Here is a 22859-nt window from a genome sequence, read left to right on the forward strand (position 1 = left end):
TTCATGTCAGTTAACTGTTTCGGAACACTTTACCGGAATAAGTCTTCACCAAAATAAAACTGTAAAACTCCAACGTTCTGCAGGTGACAAAAGTATAATACATTCAAAAGAACAAAAAGTGACATTTTATAACTGTTTCAGCGTGAATAAAAGCTGGAGACTTAATTATATTTCGGCAATTTATTTCAAGTCATATATAGAACAACAAAAACATTAATTAATTTTACAAAATAGCCAAAATTTATTAGAAAGTATTTAATCACATATTAACGCGTGGCTACTTGTGGTAAAAATTTTAAATCCACCTACAGTAAAGCTACGTCTCATTAAAACTCAAAGGCTTAACATTAAAGGGTAGGTTAAATTTCACGATAGTATAAAGATCTAAATACCGTTGAACTGGAACAAAATTGTTTCCAACTTGTTCGCTAGAACAATGCCACAATAAACTAAATTTATCTAATTAAAAATACAACAAAATAATCAACGTTGACATCTCCGTCTCGTAAAAAACACTGCAACCGCTTCACAGTCCATGAAAACTCCAGAATTTTTGCATTAATTTCCGATCAGCACGTAATCGTCTGTAAGCAAGCAATCATTATGACTTGCAAAGTACTTTTTAATTAAACACTCATTCTTATTCGAAAGCGCCTGTTATTTTTAGTTTTCGTCGAGATTGTAAAGAAAAGCAATAAATTTTTCACACCTGAAGCGCTTGCGCTTTCGAAAACACGCCCTCCGGTGTATAATGAGCGCGGTACACAACTTTTATTAATCAGAAAGTTGTCTCACTGTCACCCTTAGAAGAACCCACCTCTTTTACTGACAACAACAGGTGAGTTCAACGTGATTTTTGCTTGCAGCATGCCGCTTTGCTTGTGTTAATTGTGGTATTGCCTCTGTTTCAAAATTATTCTGCCCAAAAATTTATTTTTGTTCGGGGATTTTAATTGTTTATGAACCATGGGAGGCGCACCATTAATTTTATCACTAATAAAATAACACATCAAGGTCCATTAGTTTTCTAAAAACAACTATTTGGTTGTTTGTAGTTAACAGATAATCGTGCGTGGTCGGTTTTATTTTCTTTTGTTTTCCGCAAGAAATATTTTGTTAGGTCTTGAGTTTTTAACAAAGCGGGAGACAAAAGGAGTTGAATTAATTTGGGATGAATGTGGGTATGTTTCGAAAAGACCGACAAGATAGTCGATGTTAAGAGAGCGCTTAGGTTAATTAGTTATTAGTAGTTGCAAGAACATTTTCAAAAGATGCTACCTACAAATAGATCTTTTTAATTTAAAAACTACAATTAAAACAATCGCAATTTGTGCAATCCCGTGAAATGTATTTTTGTGCGATTTAATTTTCCCGGCGCCTCCACCAATATTCAACGCGTAATTTAAAATGGTGTGATTTGTGGTAATCGCGACGTTTCTGGGAAAGTGTTATCGCTTGGAGTAGAAATTTAGCAGTCAAATATGACAAAAATAACCTTCGACTTTATATCGTAACAGATATCTCGTAAAGATGTTGCATCATCCTCGAGTATAGCATTTTCTGAACAAGCATTATAAAGAATATATTTTTGGATAGCAATTTAGACATAAAATCAGCTGGTTTGTAGCCCTTTCTTGTGAAAATGCATGCTGAAAGTCGTAATATTAAATCTTTTTCCTTGTTATATATGGATGTCCAGTTTTATGTCAGTACATTCACGTGGAATTTTGAACGTAAAATATAAAAATAATTTTGAGTACTCAAAGGCGCAATATTTTATTAAAAAATGTTTCTATTTTGGTGCATTATTTTGTTCAAAGTACAGTTTTTACATTTTTCTCTTGATATTTATCAGTAGTGTTTGTATTTATTTCCCAACGCAGTGAATATTCACATAAAATTAAATTCTAATTTAAGGATTGCAGTAAGGATATTTGACAAATGTATGTTTAATGTTTTATTAGCCTTTTGAAACTCGAAGAATAGGTAAATGTAGATTTCCTCTGTCCAGCTGTCATTTATCTTGGAAATTTGTTCTGTGTTGTTGTAATCTCCAAAATACAAAATTGACTATTTTAAAGTTTTAGGTTTACTTTTCTTTAGTTTATCAAGCAAATTTCTTTTTTTGCCATTTTAAAATAACGATCACCTCAAAATTTCATTAAGAAAGTCTGGCTTAAAACATGCAACGCGACACCCTTCGACAACAGACGTTAATTTGAGCTGAAAAAATTACTGAATATATGTTTATTAAAAAATACGCCTTCGCAGACGGTATTAGTTGATTTAATTAACGTACTTTTATTTTTTGCTGTTTCAAAAAAGTTTGAGTCAGTTTGTTTAATCTCAACAAAGGTTCATCTAATTTTCGGAAAATTTTACAAGAAGTAGACATTGGTATTAAATTGTAATATACTGTCATTCATAAAAAGTCAATTATATACTTTCAAATTATTTTACAAAATGTGAAATATGGAAAAAGTGGTTCTCAACTAGAATGGTATACCTACATAGATCATCATTGATGATTTTTATTTTCGCCCTTCTTATTATCGAGTTAAACAGTGAATTAAAATCGCCTATAATTTGGTAAAAGCTCTACATTCGTTTAAACTCACTCATAATTACTGTAGTCTGGACTTATCTGTGGAGTCATGCGTTGAACGTTTAATTAAACGTTTAATTTGCTGTTTAATATCCTGCAGGATACAATAGTGCCAGTTTCTAGTTTTCGTTTTTCTGTTACCTTCTGGCGATTTTATTAGAATGACGCAAGTGAATTTGACCAGTGAAATAATTACAAATTCTTGATGTGACAAGTGAATCCTTGACGAGTGACAATACATTTGAGAATGTATGCAAACTTCAAAAGGATCGAAATATTACAGAAAATTTAACAATACAAAATGAATGTCATTTCATAAAAATCTTACGACCAGAGGTCCTGTAAAATTCAATTTTTTTTCTTGAAACATTAATTTTTTTACGAGTTGTTATAAGCCCCACTTTTTAATTCAAAATTTTCTTTTGTAACGAAGTGTACACAAATATTAATGCTTAGGGTCATTTTTCATATCAGGTATTTTGATAGGTATTTTTTGTCTTGCTGAAAACAACTGGGTCAGATTCTCTTCTGAAATATTTACCGTGATCATAATTTACTATTATTAGTTCTTTCGAACGACAAAAGATAAATTTAACAACTTAAATATATATATTTTTATTTGCTTGTCAAATGTCAAAATATGAAATTAACTATAAATTAACAAAACAAAATGTTACGGTTACCTGTTTTCATAAAAGAAAGTCTGATTATGCTCTGCGTGTTTAGTTTTTAGATTTTAAATATTTTTTATACGACATATACTGATTTATTTATAAATACTATTAATTTAGTGACGAAGCGATAAACTTTTTTTAATTAATGATGATTGTTTTTTTATGTATATTTCATAAATAATTTGTTCAAAATGTTTGCAAAATTATTTAACGGTTTTGATTTTTTTTTAATTTTAAAAACATAATATGGATTCATAAACCACAAGTACAAGAGTATCTTATTTTATAAAATTTAAATACCATTTACTAACGTTTTACGTTCTACACGATATTCCCAAAATTAGTATAAAATTTGACAACAATTCGTTCAGAGATCATCCGTCTGATTATATTTGACACATACCACAGACGGTGGGCAGACAGACAGATAGATAGACGAAAACGGGAATTCTATTTTTCGTACTATAAAGGTCATGAAACAGAGAGAAAACATGAAAGTAGCCAGTCGTCTTATGGGTGGATTACAATACTTCCTTAGCTAACGCTAGGGAAATAAAAATTTCAAATTTCTGAAGAGGTGATAAATGTGTAAGCTCTGAACAATTTGACATCGTTATTCTATATTTACTGGTGTTTAATTTTTTTTTTTTTCAAAATTTTAAAATTCTTCAAATTGTATTTCAATTAAGTATATTTCGCCGTTTTTCACATTCCTTATTCTACTGAAAATTTTATGTTAGTTCTTTAACAGTGTGACAAATTAATATCTGCTCGACTTCGTTTCGATCAAAAATCTCGTGTCTAGAATGTGGAAAACTGTCACTTTTCCTATCTTATTGCATAAATAGCTATTTTCAGTACCACAGATATTTTTTTCGTAATTCATAAATTTTTTCGTAAAGTTATGTTTTAAAACGCATATTTTGATAAAAATCTATCCCAATTTAGGATATGAAACAAAAGATCTACAGTCATTAACACAGAACATATAATATACGTATACGAATATTTATAAAGAATATACAAGAGGTGAATCACTAAGAGTGCAGTTTTATTTATTATTAGTAAAAATAGAAAAAAAAAATGAAAATTAAAGTTGTAAACTTTTAATATAATAATTATGCTAAATTATATCAAAGTGATTTTCGGCTATACAGAGTGTTTTTTTGAGCACATAACTCAGTTTTTTCATTAGAACACCCTATATGTTTTAAACATTTTCATTAGCTTCTCCCCAGGTTTTATAACCACTGTTTATTTTGAAATTCGTATGCGAGCTACAAGCTTTATTGTGACCATCATTAAATAAAATTTTAACATACAAGGTGTTTATAAAAAATCTAAACCTTACACTTTTCAAAAATCTATATTTCAGTTTTGTCAAACAGTGTATTACTGCATCTTACTCTATTTTTCGCAGTTTTTCTTTATATGTGTCAGTGGGTCTCTTAAAAAAGTACTAAATCGCATTAACTAACAATTTAAATTAAATAATACTTAACAAAAAAAAAGAGAAAAAAAAACAGAATTAATTAACATAATACAGTAATAATGTTTTTTTCCATAAACACCAATACGACTCAATTTTGTTTGAACCAAAGCATATATGCCTATTTATGTCTCCACAAAATATTGTATCACAGTTTTTTAAAACAACCCTATTGCGATTTTTTTTAACTATTCGATAGCTATAAAATTTCAAGAAAATTAGAATTACATGCCAACGTCGCAATGGAATTTCAAGAATAAATTTTGATTATAAAGCCTAAAAAGAAGTCATTTAAAATATATAAAAATATAGTGTACTCCCTTTGAAAAAAATAAGTTATATGTTACGCCTTAAAAAAAGAATACTCTGTATAGCTGACGGTAATTTCAGTGTATCGTCCTTAAAAAACAGGACAACAATGTATATTTTGTGTACAATTTTGATTTTATTTTCCAAAAATTTTCATAAAGATAAAATTGGGGATGGATTAATAAATTATAGGTGACTGCACATTTTAATTTTGACAAGACATGGTCAAATTTAGTGGCAATATTAGAGTTTTACAATCTACATGATATTCTTAAAATACATACATAAAAATTTTCTCAGTTTAATAGTTTAATTAGTTGTCTAACAAAATTGGCAATACACGACAGACGGAAACAGAAAACCTATACTTTCATATTCTAGGAGCTATGAAATGTGGAGAAAATATAAAAGGCAAGGGTAACATCAAAAACAAATGGCAAAAGTATAGCATGATATGTGTAGTAATGTTAGACTCAGATTTTATTTTGGCGTCTTTAATCGTAAGCAAAGTTATTGCTTCTGAAGTAAAATAGAATAAAGAATATGCTACCTTGTGGATAATGTTACAGTAGAAAGTTGAAACAGCTATAGAAATTAGTTGTTAAAAATAATGTGATATTTTCCCAAAATTTCTTCTTACTATGTTGCTGAGAAAATAATATATTTTAAATTACTATGTACCTTAGTCTGATCATTACAGCGCCTGTTTTGAAACGGAAACAAAAGTCAAAGAGCACTGCCCTGCTTAATATTCTTTTATAGACCTAAAATTACCACTTTATTTTTTGTTCGGAAACTGGACGCTCTATTCTTAGACCCACACTATGTCTTTGAAATACAAATAAAATACATTATTTATTATTTTTTTAAGATAACACAAAAAGCTCGATCCCACTGAACTAAAAGTAAGATGGGGCCAAATCTAAATTCAAATAATAAAAAAAAAAGAATTTGAATTTATAAAAACGAAACTAAACTTTAAGGCTGCTGACGTTGTATGTGTTCGTCATTTAAAAGTTAATTAAAATAAAAGTTAAATTAATACATCTTAATGAAGGCAGCGATTATGATATAAATAAAAATTCCATGAAAAAGGTGCATTTAAAATAAACTGCATTATACCTCCCTTGTTCCTATTATGTAAGATTAAAAATGCAATATATCCATACTCATCATCCACTCTTCCATCGCACTTAATTAAAAACCCCTGAAACCACACAGCAATCTGTAAATATTCCATCAAAAACCCGAAACTAAACAAAATTACCTACCTCTAGGACTACACCTAATTAAAATTTTTACACAATTACACCAGAGGCTTTCCAACTTTTTCCCCGCTTTTAACATCGCCTTCCCTCGACATTATTAATACATCAAAGCTTCCTTCAAGGATCATGTTCAGCGTGCAAGTGTGGATTTTGGTGGGTTTGAGCGCTCTGGTAAGTTGCCAGAGCATCATAGAAGCCGGTCTCGAACCCCTGGACGTCTCAGCCACCATCGAGTGCCACCGAAGAATGTACACGTTCAGAGTGACGCAAACCGACGAAAGCGGCAAACAGTGCTGGGACACCCTATCGGTGATGGCCTGTTGGGGACGCTGTGATTCGAACGAGGTATGGATTTTTTCGATTTAATATCGTTTTGATTTGTTGGTGTTTTAATTGGCGCTGTGGCTTTTTTTGAGACGTGATGAATGTATTCCCGGTGACGCACGAAAATGCAATTTATGAATGTGGAAATGGACAGGTATAAGAATGTCCGGAACCAATTTGGGGCACAAAGAGAATTTTCGGATTGGGCAGATGTGGCACAAAGGATAAGATTCCGTTAAGCTGGTGGGCAGTTGTGGATTCCGAGAAATTGGAAACATAATTCCATAATTTAGAGCTGGTTGCTGGAGTTTTTGTCTAGGGATCGAGATTTTGATGTCAAGTATCTTCCATAATTACTAGCCAAGAAGAAAAAAGTCAAAATTTTAATGTCTAATGTTTTCAAAATTTCCAGAAATTCATAATAAATAGCCCTAACATGTAGGTGATCACATGCCTGTATTGTCGCATAGATTTGCTTATTATTTAAAAGACAGTTTCGGATTTCAAAGTGTTGCAGTGTGTGTATTAACTAATGTTTTATTCTAGTAAAAATTGTTATTTAGTTTGTGCTTTTGTTTAACATATCTATTACAACTTTGACATTTTGACCTTGATAAAGCCACAAAGCTTTGTAAATTACATTTTAAAGCACATTTCAATCTGTAAAACATTTAGTGCTTCTAGCCGCAATAATGCATAGTGTTACAAGAGCCAGCTGAGACAATCCGCCCCCGCCAGCGACACAAACTAGACACAAAAGCCCTTAAAAGCCCGACGACAACACGTTTTTTACCGAAATTTTTAGGTGGGAATTATGACGCAATAAAACGCCTTCAAATTGTTTAATTATTGTTTTGATTTAACGCCATCGCTCCATTTGCGCTTTTTAACAACCCATTCCGCCGCTCATAAAATCTAACCGACATTTCGCAATATAACTGCGTCCATTAATCTGAAACACATCTAACATAAACATACATTATGTGGTTCCCACATCCACCATAACAACCTTAATGAATGCATTTTAAAAAAATTTTCGTTAATCTCTCCGTCCGCGGAATTGGAAAATCGCAATTACTGAGCAAATCCCTTAAGCGTCCACATCATGATAAATGTGGGTCACAAAAGAATAACAGAATTGTGCGTGATGTGGCAAGGCAGGGAAATTTATGAATGAAGATGCCTAAACAGTGGCGGGGATCAGTGATTAGTCTTGTTAATGAACAACTGAGTAATGAGTAATTACGTCCACTTTCATTAGCGATTCCATAATAGAAAAGTTTCAATTTAGGAATAATCCCGTGTTTCGATGAAAGCGGAATTTTTTGTTTCTCGATGCAAAAATGAATTTTTTCCCGTGAAGTCGATTAACTCAATTTTATCTCTTCACCATAAATGGAAATTGACTTGTAGGGGACACGGGTTTGCATTTACAACAACTGAATTGTGTTATCTGGACCATGGTGCATTATCACCCTACTACCAACTTCGAATGTGATTAAAATAGAATACTTTTAAAAGACAAAAACGCTGTTTGCTGAGAAAAGACTTAATGGCTTGTATTAGAAGATTTATTTTAGTTTTGAATTTAATACCATAATGTGATACGTTGGTTATTTTACTATTCCACTAAAATTTCTTCCGAACAATAACTCAAATATTATCTGGTAAAGACGCTGTACATTTTTCAGCGCCAAAAAAAATCGATATTACTGAGAAAGCAATAAAAAAACGACCAAAGTAGGAATGAATTTTTGAAGATTTGTCTTTGATAGATTGTTGTCAGATTACCGTCATTCTGAACGTTCATGTTGAAAATGCAACGATCCTAGACAAACTTTAAAAAATCCACGTTCATCTTTTTCGTTTTTTACTGCTCTCTTGGTATTAATGTAATAATAAAATCCTCAAAAAAATGGAATTATAACGTTACAGATTTGAAACACCACTAAAGTACACTCAGTTAACAAGGTCAAAATTTCCAGATATACGAGTAGAATTTGATTATGAAATTTTTTGCTGCAGTATACCCGATTGAATTAACAAGAGAAATTTGTTTTATTATTTTACAGAAAAAAAGTCAAAGAAATAAAAAATTTGGCTAGACTTTGGCTAGTATTTCACCTACAAAATATTTTTAAATATTGCAGATTTTTTTAAATAAATCAATTTTTTCCAGATAAATAATTTAATTAAAAAAAACTTAATTTTTGTGATCTATTTATATATACTTATTTACACTTCTAAAATATTTTGGCCTGTTTTAAAAAAATCACATTTTTTTTCCTCATGTAAATTACAGGGTAAGTCACTAAGCGCACGGTCTTCGATATCTCATTAATTATTATTAGACAAAAAAACTCTAAGATCGAAGCTGTACAGTTCCACGAGGATACGTTCTAAAATTATTTTTAACTATATAGAGTGTTTTTAAGGGGTAACACACAACTAGTGTCTTTTTAATGAAACACCCACTGTGTCTTTACAAATAAGTCTGTCTTACAGTATTTTGTGGAAGAATAAATAAAGTACGCGCTTTGTCGTCATATCAACTAAATCAAATTTTAATATACACAGTGTTTATAAAAATTTTTAAACTTTACAATTTTCAAATATCGATATTTCATTTATTTTTTTGTCCTCATTATTTTAACAAGTCGATGTGTCTCTTAAAAAAGTAAAAAATCGCAGTAACTATCAACTTGAATTATAGAAAAACTCAACGAAAAAGAAACAGCAAAAATTAGTATAAGATGAAAGAATAAAATATAGGGTGTTCTCTTTGAAAGAACTGATATATCGATATTTGAAAATTGTAATAATTAAAAAAAATTTTTATAAACACTTTGTATATGAAAATTTAATCTCATTTATACCACAACATTTCTTTGTCTCTCCACAAAATGGTGTAACACAGGTTTTAAAAATAACCCTATTGTGATTTTTTTGTGAACCCTTTCATTGGAAAAAATTTCAATAAACTTGGAATAACGTGGCAACGTTGCATTGAAATTTTAAAAATTAACTTAACTTCAATTATTTTTTCTCTGCTCCATAAACTGTCCTAAACAACGTATCTTGAAGTTGGTGCACAATTTTTTGAACACCCTGCATATACAATATATAAGGACATATTGTAAAATAAATAACCCTTGCATTTTCAAGGAAGTACCAGTCATTTAATTTTCCCAATTTTTGGGAAAATTAAATAAATCAATAAATCAGTAATAAATAATTAACTAATTTCTTAAAACATTTCTTACAAACAGTTCTAAAAAATTGATCTAAAGAGTTTAGACAGTACTTCCCTCGCTGTCCGAAAGGTGACGACTACATGTTGTTATGTTTTTTTTCGCATTACATTTTTGTAGTGGGGCATTTTAAAATAAATTAAGTATTAATTTTTTCAATTTTGTCGTTATTTGGCATTGAGATCTTTGTAATTTTTTTTGTGATTGCTATGATTGCTTATTAATAAAAAAGTAAATTGGACGAGGTCGTCTCTGGGGTGTATAATATGTAGCCTATGCAAAAATTGTCAGACGTGAACAGATAACAGGCACACCCTGCATGGTACTTGTAATTTAAGACAGATACGTCTGCAAGATTTCAAAGTATCCAGTTTTGCAATTCTTGATTTAATCAGTAAAATTAATGGACTCAGTCATTAATTTTTTTCAGACACCCCGTATAAGCAAATCTAAAAAATATTAATGCAGTGATACAAGTATAGACTCATCATTCTTTACACATTTTTTCAGCAAAATTTTGCTGCGGCGTCATCAAATTTTTAGGGGGGATGAGCAAATACATTTTGATCAAAATTATACAATGCTTATAAATGTAAAACATCTCCAAGATTTCAAAGCATTCGGTTTAGTAGTTCCTGATTAAATCAATAAAACAATTTCACGCATTAATTAATTTTTTTGAGTCACCCTATGAATGAAATGATAAATCACGACTACAGACTCATCATATTTTGCACATTAGGATAGGATTTATTCGGCAAACTTTTGAGCTGACGTCATCAATTTTTTTGAGGGGATAAGTGAATATATTTTGATTACAAATGTATCATATTTATCATAACTGTAAACCATCTGCAAGATTTCAAAGTATTCCGTTTTGCAGATTCAAAATTAAATTGCAAAATGTTGTTTCATAATTTTGTTTTTTTTTCCAAAAATCTGGACGTTTCGGGTAAAAACTCAATTCGGAGTCATAAACTCCATGTGTAGGACTATGTTATTTTATATAATTTAAAACCCATTAATATGTACAATTTTGAAATGACGTCATCGCATTAGTGGTGGGGATGATTAGACAAATTTTGGTTAGCGTTTTACCATTTACATGATATTTCTAATATAAGTACAAAATTTCACAACAATCGGTCCAGTACTTTCGGAGATTATCTATCTAATAAAAATCCGGAACGGCAGACAGACGGACAGACGGACAGACGGACAGACGGAGAGACGGACAGACAGACGGAAATGGGAGACCTATTTCTTCGTGTTCTAGGGGCCATGAAAGATCGAGAAAACGTAAAAGTAGAGAGTCGGCCGACGGACTCGATTACAATACCTACTTTGCTTACGCTCGGAAAGTAAAAATAAAAATAAACAAAAAAAAAATTTAACGTTTTTCTATAATTTAAAATGAGCACAAGCGAGATTGACTTAACAAAATGTTGAAAATGCGTCATCAGGTTGTGAAGGGAATTTTGCTTAACAATTTACCATGTTCACGATACCCTTAAAATGTTCAGAAATTTCAGGCAATTAGTTTCATAATCTCTAAATCAAATTGTAAAATTATATTGTACAACTTAGATTTTTTACCAAAACCTATACAGGGTGATGAAAAAATGACGTATAAGCTTGATGATTACTTACGTTGTTAAAAATGCTCTAAAGAGCTAGAAACAAATTGTTCAAAAAAATCCGTGAAGCAAATTTTTGAAAATAATAAACTTCAAAATTGTCAAATATGACATCCGTCAACAGTCAGAAATGACGTTGTGGGTCATAGTCTATTTTGTTTATTAGACACGCAATTTATTAAAACAAATTAGAATTACGAAAATTTTTTTTAGAGTTTTTCAGAACTTATACGTCATTTTTTCGTCAGCCTGTAGACATAAACTTAAAAATAGAGATCGATTTTTAATCTACAAGTGCAGCAACATTATTTTGCACATTTTAATTATGAAATATCGTCATAATGTGGATGATGAAGCAAATTTTGTAATTGTTTTATCATCTATACAATGTTCTGAATATACAGAGTGGGTTACTAAACGCACTTCTCCATTTATTCTTAAATATTGAAGACATAAAAAAAATAAAAAACAAAGCTGTTTGGTGTTTTGAGTAACATACAATAAGGTTATTTATTACTATACAGAGTTTTGTTTATAAGCCAAAACATACAATTTGCTTTTTTTTTTTTAATCGAGCCTAGTTTATTTTTGGAATTTTGAAGGCGCCGTTCCCACGTTATTCCAGACTTATTAATTTTTTTACCACTACAAGGGTTGATAAAAAAAGGTGATCGCTTTGTTGTGATCTTCCCAAAATAAAATTTTAATATACCCAGATTAGGCAATAAAAGTGAATACACTACAAACACACATTTTTGTGAAGTACACGAAACACGAAAATGACTATATAACGTTGGTAGAGATACAATCAGTAGGGAGTACTGAGGAAAATGTTGTACTGCCATTGTCCGGGTTGTGTATTAGAAATTATACCGTCAAAAAATAAGACTGAATGGAAAAAGAACAATTTTTACGAATAGGAGAATCGCCATCGACAATATATTCAAATACAAGGTGTCAATCGGGTTATTATTGTTTGTTAGAGAGAGAAAAAGAACAAAAAGAGGGAAGATTTTTATGTCTTGTTGAATCTCTAAATCGAAAATGTTACAATTTTCAAATATTTATGTTCCATTTTTTCAAGTAGAACATCCTGTATTTTATCACTGCATTTTACTCGGTTTTTATTCTCATTCTTTTGATATGTCAATGGGTCTTTCAAAAAGGTGAAAAATATCAGAACCTATCAATTTTAAATATACATATAAATACTCAAAAAAAGAAAGAAAATAAAAATTATAATGCAATGCACTAGGATAGTTACCTGAAAAAATTTAAATATCGATACTTGAAAATTGTATTTTAGAATTTTTTATAAACACTCTGTATATTAACACTCGATTTTATTGATAACCCCATAACGATTTTTTCTGTGGATTCCTCTATTGGTAAAAGTATTTAAAAAACTGGAAGACGTGTAAACATCGTATTGGTATTTCAAAAATAAACTATGATGATAAAGCCTATAAAAAGGTGGGAATAATATCTATGATGTTCCATTGAAAACAAAAAGTGAGTTGTATGTTTAGTAAGTATATATGTTAAAAATAATTTTAATATATGCCACTCAAAAGATGATACAATTTTTATCTTTGAAGAGTGGTCTATAAACATATACATTTTTTTATTAGTTTTGAAAATTATCTGTTTAAAATCGCCAATGGAGGACAAACAACAAACAGGTAGAAAGGGAAGACTTACTTTTTCATATTTTAGAGGCTATGAAGTGTTGAAGCAAAAAATACGTTATTATTAACAATTGCGAATTAACCAAAAATAAACAAACATTTTTTACTGCAATACGATATTGTACATAACGTCTCACTCGCTGCGCGGGTTCTACTTAAATTAGCAAGTATCTCCCAAACAGTTCTAAATCCATTCAAGCATAATCTAATCAGCTCGCTACTTTTTTTCTGTTCTATAACACATCCGGCACTATTACAAAAATCGGAATTTAATTCCTCTAAACAAACTCCTCTTTGCCATAAAAATAACAATAACCCGTTTCCAGTTTCAACAAACCAGCGTCCACTCTACCGTAAATGCAAGCGGCGGTTTCATTAGAAAGATTGTTTTCAAACTGGGAAGAACCGTTGATTAAACTTTATCATTTCAGTGAGGTTGTTTTATCGTTCCAGATATCCGACTGGAGGTTCCCGTACAAAAAATCCAACCATCCCGTCTGCGTCCATTACGGACGCAATCGTTCGGTTGTTAAGTTGCGACACTGCGAAGAAGGCGCTAATCCTTCGGCTGCCAGATACGAATATTTGGAAGCTGCAGGATGTAAATGCCAACAATGTTCTTCGTCTGACACCAGTTGTGAGGGTTTAAGATATAGACCGCAACGTTCTCATCCGGCTTCTCTTGGGTTCAGAATTAATTAATTCCAAGCGGTGTAATTAATATACAAGGCGTCAAAAATAGTTATGTTGAGTTGAAGGTTTTTTTGTGTTTTGATAAGGTATTATTTCGGTGGCTGGACATAGTTTTTTTTTTAACAACCGCGCTATTAATTTGACGGCTTGTATGTTAAGTTGACTGAAATGATACTGAACAGATAAGTCTATATTTTTGTAATGGGTTCATACAGATGATTATATTTTGTTTATTTGTTTGTAGGGGAAATGTTTATAATGTACATTCTTCGTGTTCACATGTGTCGTGTCTTGATAGCCAGTATTATATTGTAATTTATGTAATATTTCTGCTATAATAAATTATTTCAAGTATTTCATGAGCAACTGCTTTAATTTGTTTTTAATTTATTTTTAACGTTGTTATCACACTATGCCCTAGAAAAACAAACAAAAAAAAATCGTCAAGTTAAAAATAATTTTGTGAGCAAATGTAAAAAGGGATAATTGTAAAAGGTAAGTGATACTTTTTTCAGACAGCGCCCTCAACTTTCTAGTTGAAACAAATACGCTATAATATGTATTACAATTTCATAAGCACATATATACATCATTTCGGCATAATAAAGTCAAATTCTTTATATTCAATATGTATTTTCCGTCGGTATAATGGTCAACAAATCCCTAAAATATTCGTATTTTAAAATATTTACTGAACTGTTATTTATTCTAACTAACGACGACATTGTTCTTCAAAAATAAACAAAATACTACGTGTTAAAAAATTTAAGAACCAAAAATACAATATCCAGGTGTTGTAAAACCCTTTCGCAGTTTGACAAATATGTCAAAAAATAAAAAGTTAAATATGCATTAGTCATTTAAACAAACATGAAATAATTTGCTAATTAGAAATTAACTTATTAAGTACATACAGATTTTACTACCGCAATAATAATTATGTAATCCTGAGACATAAAATGCTCGTCAGCAAAATAGTAATTTCATAATAAATACTACTGCAACGTCGTTTCACTAATTTTTGTTTTTGAATTTCGTTCTATTTTTTTAAGTTTCTATTACAGGTACAATTTTAGTTCAATGTATGTACACATAAACCTGTTTCTATGTGGTGTCAAAAATTCATTTACTCTAATAACTTCTCTCCTCTCGAAAGAACAATCGATACCGCGTCCATGTCAAAAGTAATGTTTCTAAATATTGTCTTTATTATTAAAAATACAGCTTTAATTCCATTTCTAATTCAAAATAACCTTGCCCTGAAATAATCGATGAAGAATATAAAACAGACACAACGCCGGACGTTATTTACATTATTAATTCAAAATTAACTGAAAATAATTGTTAATTTTTTTTTTAACGGAATGAAAATAGCACTTTTCCGTCGAATTGCAGTTCCCTGCCTAGGCACGAAAATATTGCTACGAAATAAACCCATACGCCGCTCCGGTACGACGCCATGCTCCAGATAAGTCTAGAAGTGCTGACGGAGGCGTTTCTAGGAGAACCGCGTATTTAAATGGGAAGTGTAGTCCGTACAAAGGGAGAAGTTGAGTCAAGTGTAAATTTGAGTTAGTAAGAAATAAATTGTTGAGTTTACCCACGTCGATTTTTAATCACCGATAATCGTAACAATATTTAAACGTTATTTAAATTTAATTTAAATAATATTAATATTAGTAGTTGTACTTTGTACATTGCGTATGCTACTCCCAGACAAAGCACTGTTATCTTTCATAACACCATTATTTTCATCACTAACTGTCAAACTGCGAAGACCCAGCAACTATATCGTCTTTCCTAATTTCACTGTCAGTTTCTTCTTTCCCTTCCGCTATTTGTTTAGTAGTCGCGAGTTTATTTTCCAGTGAATTTTCTATATAACCCTCGGCGGCGCTAAAGGATTTCAGTCCACCAAGTCTCTTTAGATTTGTAATGTCACCACCAACAAAGCAGCAGAACTACGGAGTAAACAATGTCCAGTATATTCCGCAGAACTGGCTAAGTCAAGATACTACTAGCTATTTTACTTCGTATTTTTCCGAAAGTATGCACGCCCACTTTCCATTTTTTTAGTTCAGAAACAAACGTCTATGTGGCGTGATATTAATCTCATTGCCCGCATTCCCAACAACAATGAAACGTGTGGCTTATGAGTTTTTGACTCAGTATTCGTATATCAGCACCGAATTTTTATCTTCAACGTCATCAACGGACATTCTTATTAGTTCATTACACCGACACGCTCTTGCTACACAGATAATAATTATTATCACGACCTGATTTTTTTTATCTATTAACATTTAACATTAATTTTTTTTTATTTCGAGCCTCGAAGAAACCTTCCATTTGAATGCGTGACAAAACTCTTGATTTTTGACTTGATATCCGTCAGCTAGTCTTTTTAAATACGCAATAAGCTTATTAAATTTACTAATATCGCTGGTTTTTTAAAATAATATTGTCGGTTTAAACATGGAATAAATACAGTCCCTTCCAAAAATTTCGGACAAGAAGAGCAAATCAGGTACTGATAAATGAAAAGCAATGGAAATATGACTTTCTTGTCAATGTCATTTGCCCGAATTTTTTCGAATACGATGGTACTCCAAAGGGTTGAAGACATAATTATGTTTAGTTTCCTCTGCCAAGTGAGCTAAAAGAACGTCTTCATTAATTCCGTTAACAATTTTAGGTTTATACCAGTCTTCAAAAGCTTGATAATGCCCGTTGTACCTCATCCCAAATATTTCGGCCTAACAACAACCGATTATACCCATAGTGAAGGCAACCTATAAAAACATTAGGCATTGTTATCTCCATAATCACTTATAAGTTTCTTACCTTGGCTGTAAGATATTTTATTATCCGGTCCTTTACAATGAATTCACGAACTTCATTCGGAGTAAAAACTGCAGCTTTTTTAGTGTAACCTTCAAACTTTCGTTTCAGGAAAAACACTAATTTTCGATGTTAATATTATGGTGAATATTTAGTGTTGCTTTTAACATAGAATAGATCGTCCACAAGCTTGTTGATTTATACTTAAGAGCTAGTTCGGTAAAGTAATCGATTATCTTGTTCGGGTTTGTATTTTTTCAAGCTATTTCATAGCTTTTCTTTGACTTCTCAGGAAGTAAATTTAATATAACTGTCTTGGCTATTTCTGTTATTTCAGGAAGTGTGCAATTTTCCACCAAATTTTCATCGTTTTCACTGTGATCATCCATTTCACAAATCTCTGTAGCATAATGAAAATGATAAATTTTATTATTTTGGTTACTAACCTGTTGTCAAAACAATATTACTCGAATTAAAAATACTCTTCCACGAGATCTGCCAAGTGTTTGTTGTTTTAGTTAGGGCGATAATTTTTGTTTAAACTCAAAGATAATGGAATTGGAAATAGATAATGAAATATTGGCAATATATAATGCATGCATGCATATAAGTTGGTACATAGGCGCCATAATTATTCATTTTAATAAAGTTACCATAAATGAATGGAAATCGTGCGAATAATAAACATATAATTTAATGGTCGTAGATAAAAAATTTAATACATGACTCGTCAGTAAAATGTCCATACTTAACCCGGAGCCTTAAAATACTCGGCACGAAGTACCTCGTATTTCAATAGGGCTTCTCGACAGTAATGCTCCACTTTCCTGACTTTTATGTAAAAATAGTTGTTATTAATGATTCTAAATTAATAAATAATAATTGTAGTAGCTTCTAATGGTTCAGAAAAGGTACAATAAATTAAAAACTAAACGGCTTCACTTCATGAAGAAACTCCCAACATGAAAAATATTGGTGCGCTTAGGTGCAAATTAAACCGTAAATTTTGATTAGAGTTTTGACATCTTAAAGTATAATTAATAGTTTAAAACAATCCCTTCAGTAGTTTCGCGAGCAAGTTGTCTAATACGTGTCTAAATGACAAACAGAAGACAGACAGACAGACGGAAATTGGACATTTTTAAGTTTTGCGATTATGGTTGGATAATGGAACTACATATATTTCCAAAATTTCGAAAGAATAATAATAAACGGCAACATTAACAACAATTATAACAAACAGAAACAATAACAAAACGACAACAAAATATTAGTAACCATTAATTTTGGAGGGAAATTGTAGTTTATATTATGTGGTTGTCCCTCAAAATTTCACACATACGAATACAAATTTTTAAACTGTCCTAAGTTATTAAAATTTCCATTTAATGCGTCAACTAAACGTTTTGTCGATAATAATACATCAATAAAACAACGACAACAATAATATGTAGTAGTATCTAAATTCTAAATGATCCTTATATTATTTAGTAAATATTCATTTAAAAGGCGAAAGATTTCAGAGTTGTCTATCTGTCTGTCTTCTAAGTCTGTTTGTCCAGTATATATTTTTCATCTATCCGTTCAGTCCTTCCTTTCAGACTTCCTGGCTGTCTATCCGATCCGCGGAAAACTTTCACAAAAGACGAAAGATTTAATTGATTTAAAGGGAAACCAGAGTTCTAACAGTCTCTAGAAATATTTTGTAAAAAACTAAAGATTTTAAAATCTGTACGCTCTGTTTATCTTGTCCGTCTATCTGCTCAATTTTTATGTTTTCTTTCCATATTCCTCTGCTAACACATCCTTCAGGTGTTCCAATGATTTTTAAAAATTGTGTAACATTAAAGCAATGCTACTATGGTCAACAAAATAGTTAATATCTGCAGACTTCTTTTCACAACATGAAACTTAAAACACGTTTAAAATGGAAAAATTGTATAAGGAAATAGCTTGCAAAAATCTACCATTTTAACCATGTTCTAAGTGTCTTCTTGTGAAACGATGGCTATGTATATTTAAAAAAAGGCAAAATATAAGCCCCGCCCACCCACCCCATCTCAATTGTGATGAATTTTTTTATTCGTCGTGAGACCGAAGGGGTGGAACTTAACTGCAAAATCCTTATTGCTCCGATTAATCAACTTTTGGAATTTGGGAATTTTTGTGTCTTCAGGATTTGAGAATTTGTGGATTTTAACGTTATGACGATTTGAGGATTTTTGGATTTTTCATCAGGTTTGTGATTTTTCAACTTTTCGAATCCCATTTTTTGATTTTTTGATTTCTCGTTTTTTCGTTTTTTTGATTTTTAAATTTTTCGATTTCTCACTTTTTTGAGGCTTCAGTTTTACGATTTTTCAATTTTTCAATTTTTGACCTTTCTAAATTTTGGAATTTTCGATTCCTTAATTTGTCGATTAATCGAGTTTTTGGTTTTTCTTCTTGACGTCTGGTTTTTTTGATGTTTCAGTTTTGGGATTCTTTTCTTCAGTATTTCCATTTCCCGATTCTTAAAATTTTCGATTTCACGATTTTTTCATTTTTCGATTTCTCAATTTTCCGAGGCTTCAGTTTTACGATTTTTCAATTTTTGAAGTTTCAAAATTTTCGAATTTTCGATTCCGTAATTTCTCGATTATTCGATTTTTTGGTTTTTCTTCTTCTTGATTTGTTTTTTCCGATTTTTCAGGTTTATAATTTTTCAATTTTTCGATTTTTTAAATTTTTATATGTTTCGATTTCTCGATTTATGGATTTTTCGATGTTTCAGTTTTGGGATTTTTTTCTTCAGTCTTTCCATTTCCCGATTCTTAAAATTTTCGATTTCTCGATTTTTTCATTTTTCGATTTCCTAATTTTCCAATGCGTCAATTTTTCGATTTTTCAGATTTTCGATTCTTTAGTTTTTCGAATTTGAAAAAAAATTGGCAGCTGTTAGTGTCTTTTTGTTTCCGAGTATAAGCAAAAGAAGTATACTAATCGAGTCCATCGGCCGAATGACCACTTTTATATTTTCTCGACGTTTCATTTTTGACATGTTTTAAATTTCTTGTTGTCAAAATAAGTCTATACATATTAAGAAAAACAAAGGCAAAATGTAGCCCCACCCACCCACCCTATCTCAATTGTGATGATTTTCTTTTATTCGTCGTGAGCCAAGGGGGCGGAGCTTAACTGCACACTCCTCATTTCTCCACGAGAAATTAAAAACATGTTTTTGAGTATCGTGTTGTCCAAAAAATACTACGTATATAAAGAAAAAAAAAAATTCAAAGATTACGCCCCACCCATACCCGCCCCATCTCAATTCTCAATTGTGATGAATTTTTCATTCGTTGTCAGACTGAGGGGCGGGGCTTAATTGCAAGATCCATATTTATCTACAAGAATTTACCACTTTTAATATGTTTTAGTTTGTTGTTCTGAAAAGACGACTACGTATATTAAGAAAAAAGGCAAAATATAAGCCCCGCCCACCCGCCCTATCTCAATTGTGATGATTTTTTTTTAATCGTCGAGAACCAAAGGGGCGGAGCCTAATTGCAAAATCCATATTTCCTTACAAAAATTTACCATTTTAAACGTATTTTAAGTTTCTAAGAATAAAATAAAATCATCACAATCGAGATGGGGTAGGTGGGCGGGGTTTATATTTTGCCTTTTTTTCTTAATATACATAGTATTCTTCGAACAACACGCTACTCAAAAACATGTTTTTAATTACTTGTGAAGAAACAAATATTTTGCAGTTAAGCTCCGCCCTCTTGGTTCACAGCGAATAAAAAAAATCATCACAATTGAGACAGGGTGGGTGGGCGGGCTTAGATTTTGCCTCTTTGTTTTAATATCTGTAGACTTCTTTTGACAACACAACATGAAACTTAAAACATGTTAAAATGGAAATTTTGTATAAGGAAATATCGATTTCCTTGCAAAAATCTACCATTTTAACCATGTTCTAAGTTTCTTCTTGTGAAAAGATGGCTATGTATATTTAAAAAAAAGGCAAAATATAAGCCTCACCCACCCACCCCATCTCAATTGTGATGAATTTTTTATTCGCTGTGAGACCGAGGGGTGGAGCTTAACCGCAAAGTCCATTATTCTGTATGGAGTGAAATATATTTGAAGCATTATAATGATGAGAAAACCTGAATGTGCTCACTGCGCTCGTATTCTAGGGGTGAGTTTCCGAAAATCTACAAAATTATTATTATAAATGATCCCAAACAATTTCGCTCACACAACTTTGGAGCAATTTTTATTCATGGACTAAATTGACAAATTGAATTTGTACATAGCAAGCTGATCAGATTATCACAGTTATTAACAATAAGTTGCTTATATAAGTTTATATAATTATTTAATACTTGTCAATATAATTGGTCAGACGGATTACATACTCTGATGAAAATCTCTCTGGCTTCTACCTACATATGTCTATAAAACCAATGTTTGTTTGTCCCATATGCGTTCGTAAACCAATCATTCGTTTGCGATAAAGCTTTGGTGGGTTTTTGAAATTAGTATAACTATTTTACAATGATTCGTTGGTGTTTTCTGCGTATAAGTGCGCATGCTCGGTAGAATTGAATTGAAACAAATAATGCAAACAGTAACATTTCGATCGCCGGTTGACATTAGATAATTAGATACTAAATATCACAAGCAGTATCTTTGTTAAGTAGCATTGCAACACATGCTAGGTAACAGATAGTAATTTATAATTGTTTCCGTTGTCTTGATATGACCATTAGGATCAGAGGAGGAGGACTGCAGAAGTATTCACCAATAGAAAAAAAAGAGACCTACCTAAGAAGCAAAAAAGTTTATTTATTAATTTAAATAACGCTTTTGTTAAAAATTTTGAGAGAATGCTATCAGTGCTATCACGTTGTTGGTGGTGATGATTTAAGAAATTTTGGTTACATGATGTCCAACAATCGATCCGGTAGTTTCGGAAATTATGTATCTATTTAATAAAAATCCGGACAGACGGTAGACAGACAGATAGACAGACAAACTGACGGAAACTGGACAACTATTTTTTGGTACTGTAGGAGTCATGAAACGTCGAGAAAATATGAAAGTAGCCAGTCACCTAATGAAGGACCGAAATGACCGGAAAAATCACCCCTAATAATCTTCTATGCCCAAAGGGTATCCACCTCTAAAGAAAAAAGTAATCGACACCTAAACGAAAAATCTGTCTCCCAAAACTACCTGATGGACCAAAGTGAGCCAGATAACTCACCCCTAAAAACAGACGTCAGTTGCATAAAAAAACTCTCAGAAAACCGGGAAACTCATTTTCATCCCATAAAACGTTCTGATGACAGAAAACTTTCCCCTAAAGAAAAAATCTTTCGTCACCTGTACCAAAAAGCCATAAAACTCACCCACTAAAATGTTTCAATGGATTGACCATGACAGAAACCAACCAGGAATCTCACCTCCAAAATTTTCTAAATTTTTTTTTGAAATTTTTACGATTTCGCAAATTAATTTCCCATAAGATGAGCCAACATCCCCATTATATGTACAACTACCCACACCCAAAATGTGGTCGATTATTACTAAGCCGCAGATAAACAGGCATGTGAGAAATCCGATTCATTTAGAAACTTAGATTGACTTAACATTGATCTAAAATTTATCGTATTCGAAAATCCGATAGCTAGACAGGCAGATCGACACGCGAAACAAGTTTCTCTTTTCTGTAACTCTATCACCTGTCCTGACTGCGAAAGTGAAATGTAAAATAAATTATGAGAAAAATGAAGAATAAAGAACATTAAAAAAAGAGAGACAATCATCAAGTCAGAATTTCTATATTTATCATTATCAAAATTTATTAAGACCCTTTGTAACTGAAACGCACACGTAAGTAATCATGATCAGAAAATTTCAATTTGCAAAGCACTTCTTTGAAAATTTTAAAATAAAGTGTAAATAACGTCGTCGTAACTAAAACACTACAATCGAACATCAAGTCTCCATTTGAACTAGTTTTCTAATTATACGCTTTGGCAGCGTTAAAAATCGTCAAATCGCTACAAAATATTTCCATTCTATAA

At 31.3% G+C, this 22859-nt stretch overlaps 1 protein-coding gene across 1 annotated transcript; it reads left to right on the forward strand.

Moving 5' to 3' along the window:
* The first annotated feature begins 772 nt into the window (after positions 1-772).
* Positions 773-14281, forward strand: LOC135135544 (thyrostimulin beta-5 subunit). Its single transcript, XM_064064630.1, has 3 exons — positions 773-838; positions 6468-6690; positions 13699-14281. Exons 2-3 carry the CDS (start codon positions 6472-6474, stop codon positions 13945-13947), a joined length of 468 nt encoding a protein of 155 aa, XP_063920700.1. The 5' UTR covers positions 773-838; positions 6468-6471; the 3' UTR covers positions 13948-14281.
* Positions 14282-22859: the final 8578 nt, after the last annotated feature.

The sequence above is a fragment of the Zophobas morio genome, unplaced genomic scaffold, assembly GCF_036711695.1.
Source record: "Zophobas morio isolate AGI-343-1 ecotype UQ-CSIRO unplaced genomic scaffold, CSIRO_AGI_Zmor_V1 ptg000004l, whole genome shotgun sequence".
NCBI lineage: Eukaryota > Metazoa > Arthropoda > Insecta > Coleoptera > Tenebrionidae > Zophobas > Zophobas morio.

What these genes read in the sequence shown, in the direction of transcription:
- LOC135135544 (XM_064064630.1), top strand. Translation starts at nt 6,472, where the DNA reads ATGTTCAGCGTGCAAGTGTGGATTTTGGTGGGTTTGAGCGCTCTGGTA. An exon ending in GACGCTGTGATTCGAACGAG is followed by an intron (nt 6,691 to 13,698) that starts GTATGGATTTTT and finishes TTATCGTTCCAG; the next exon opens with ATATCCGACTGGAGGTTCCC.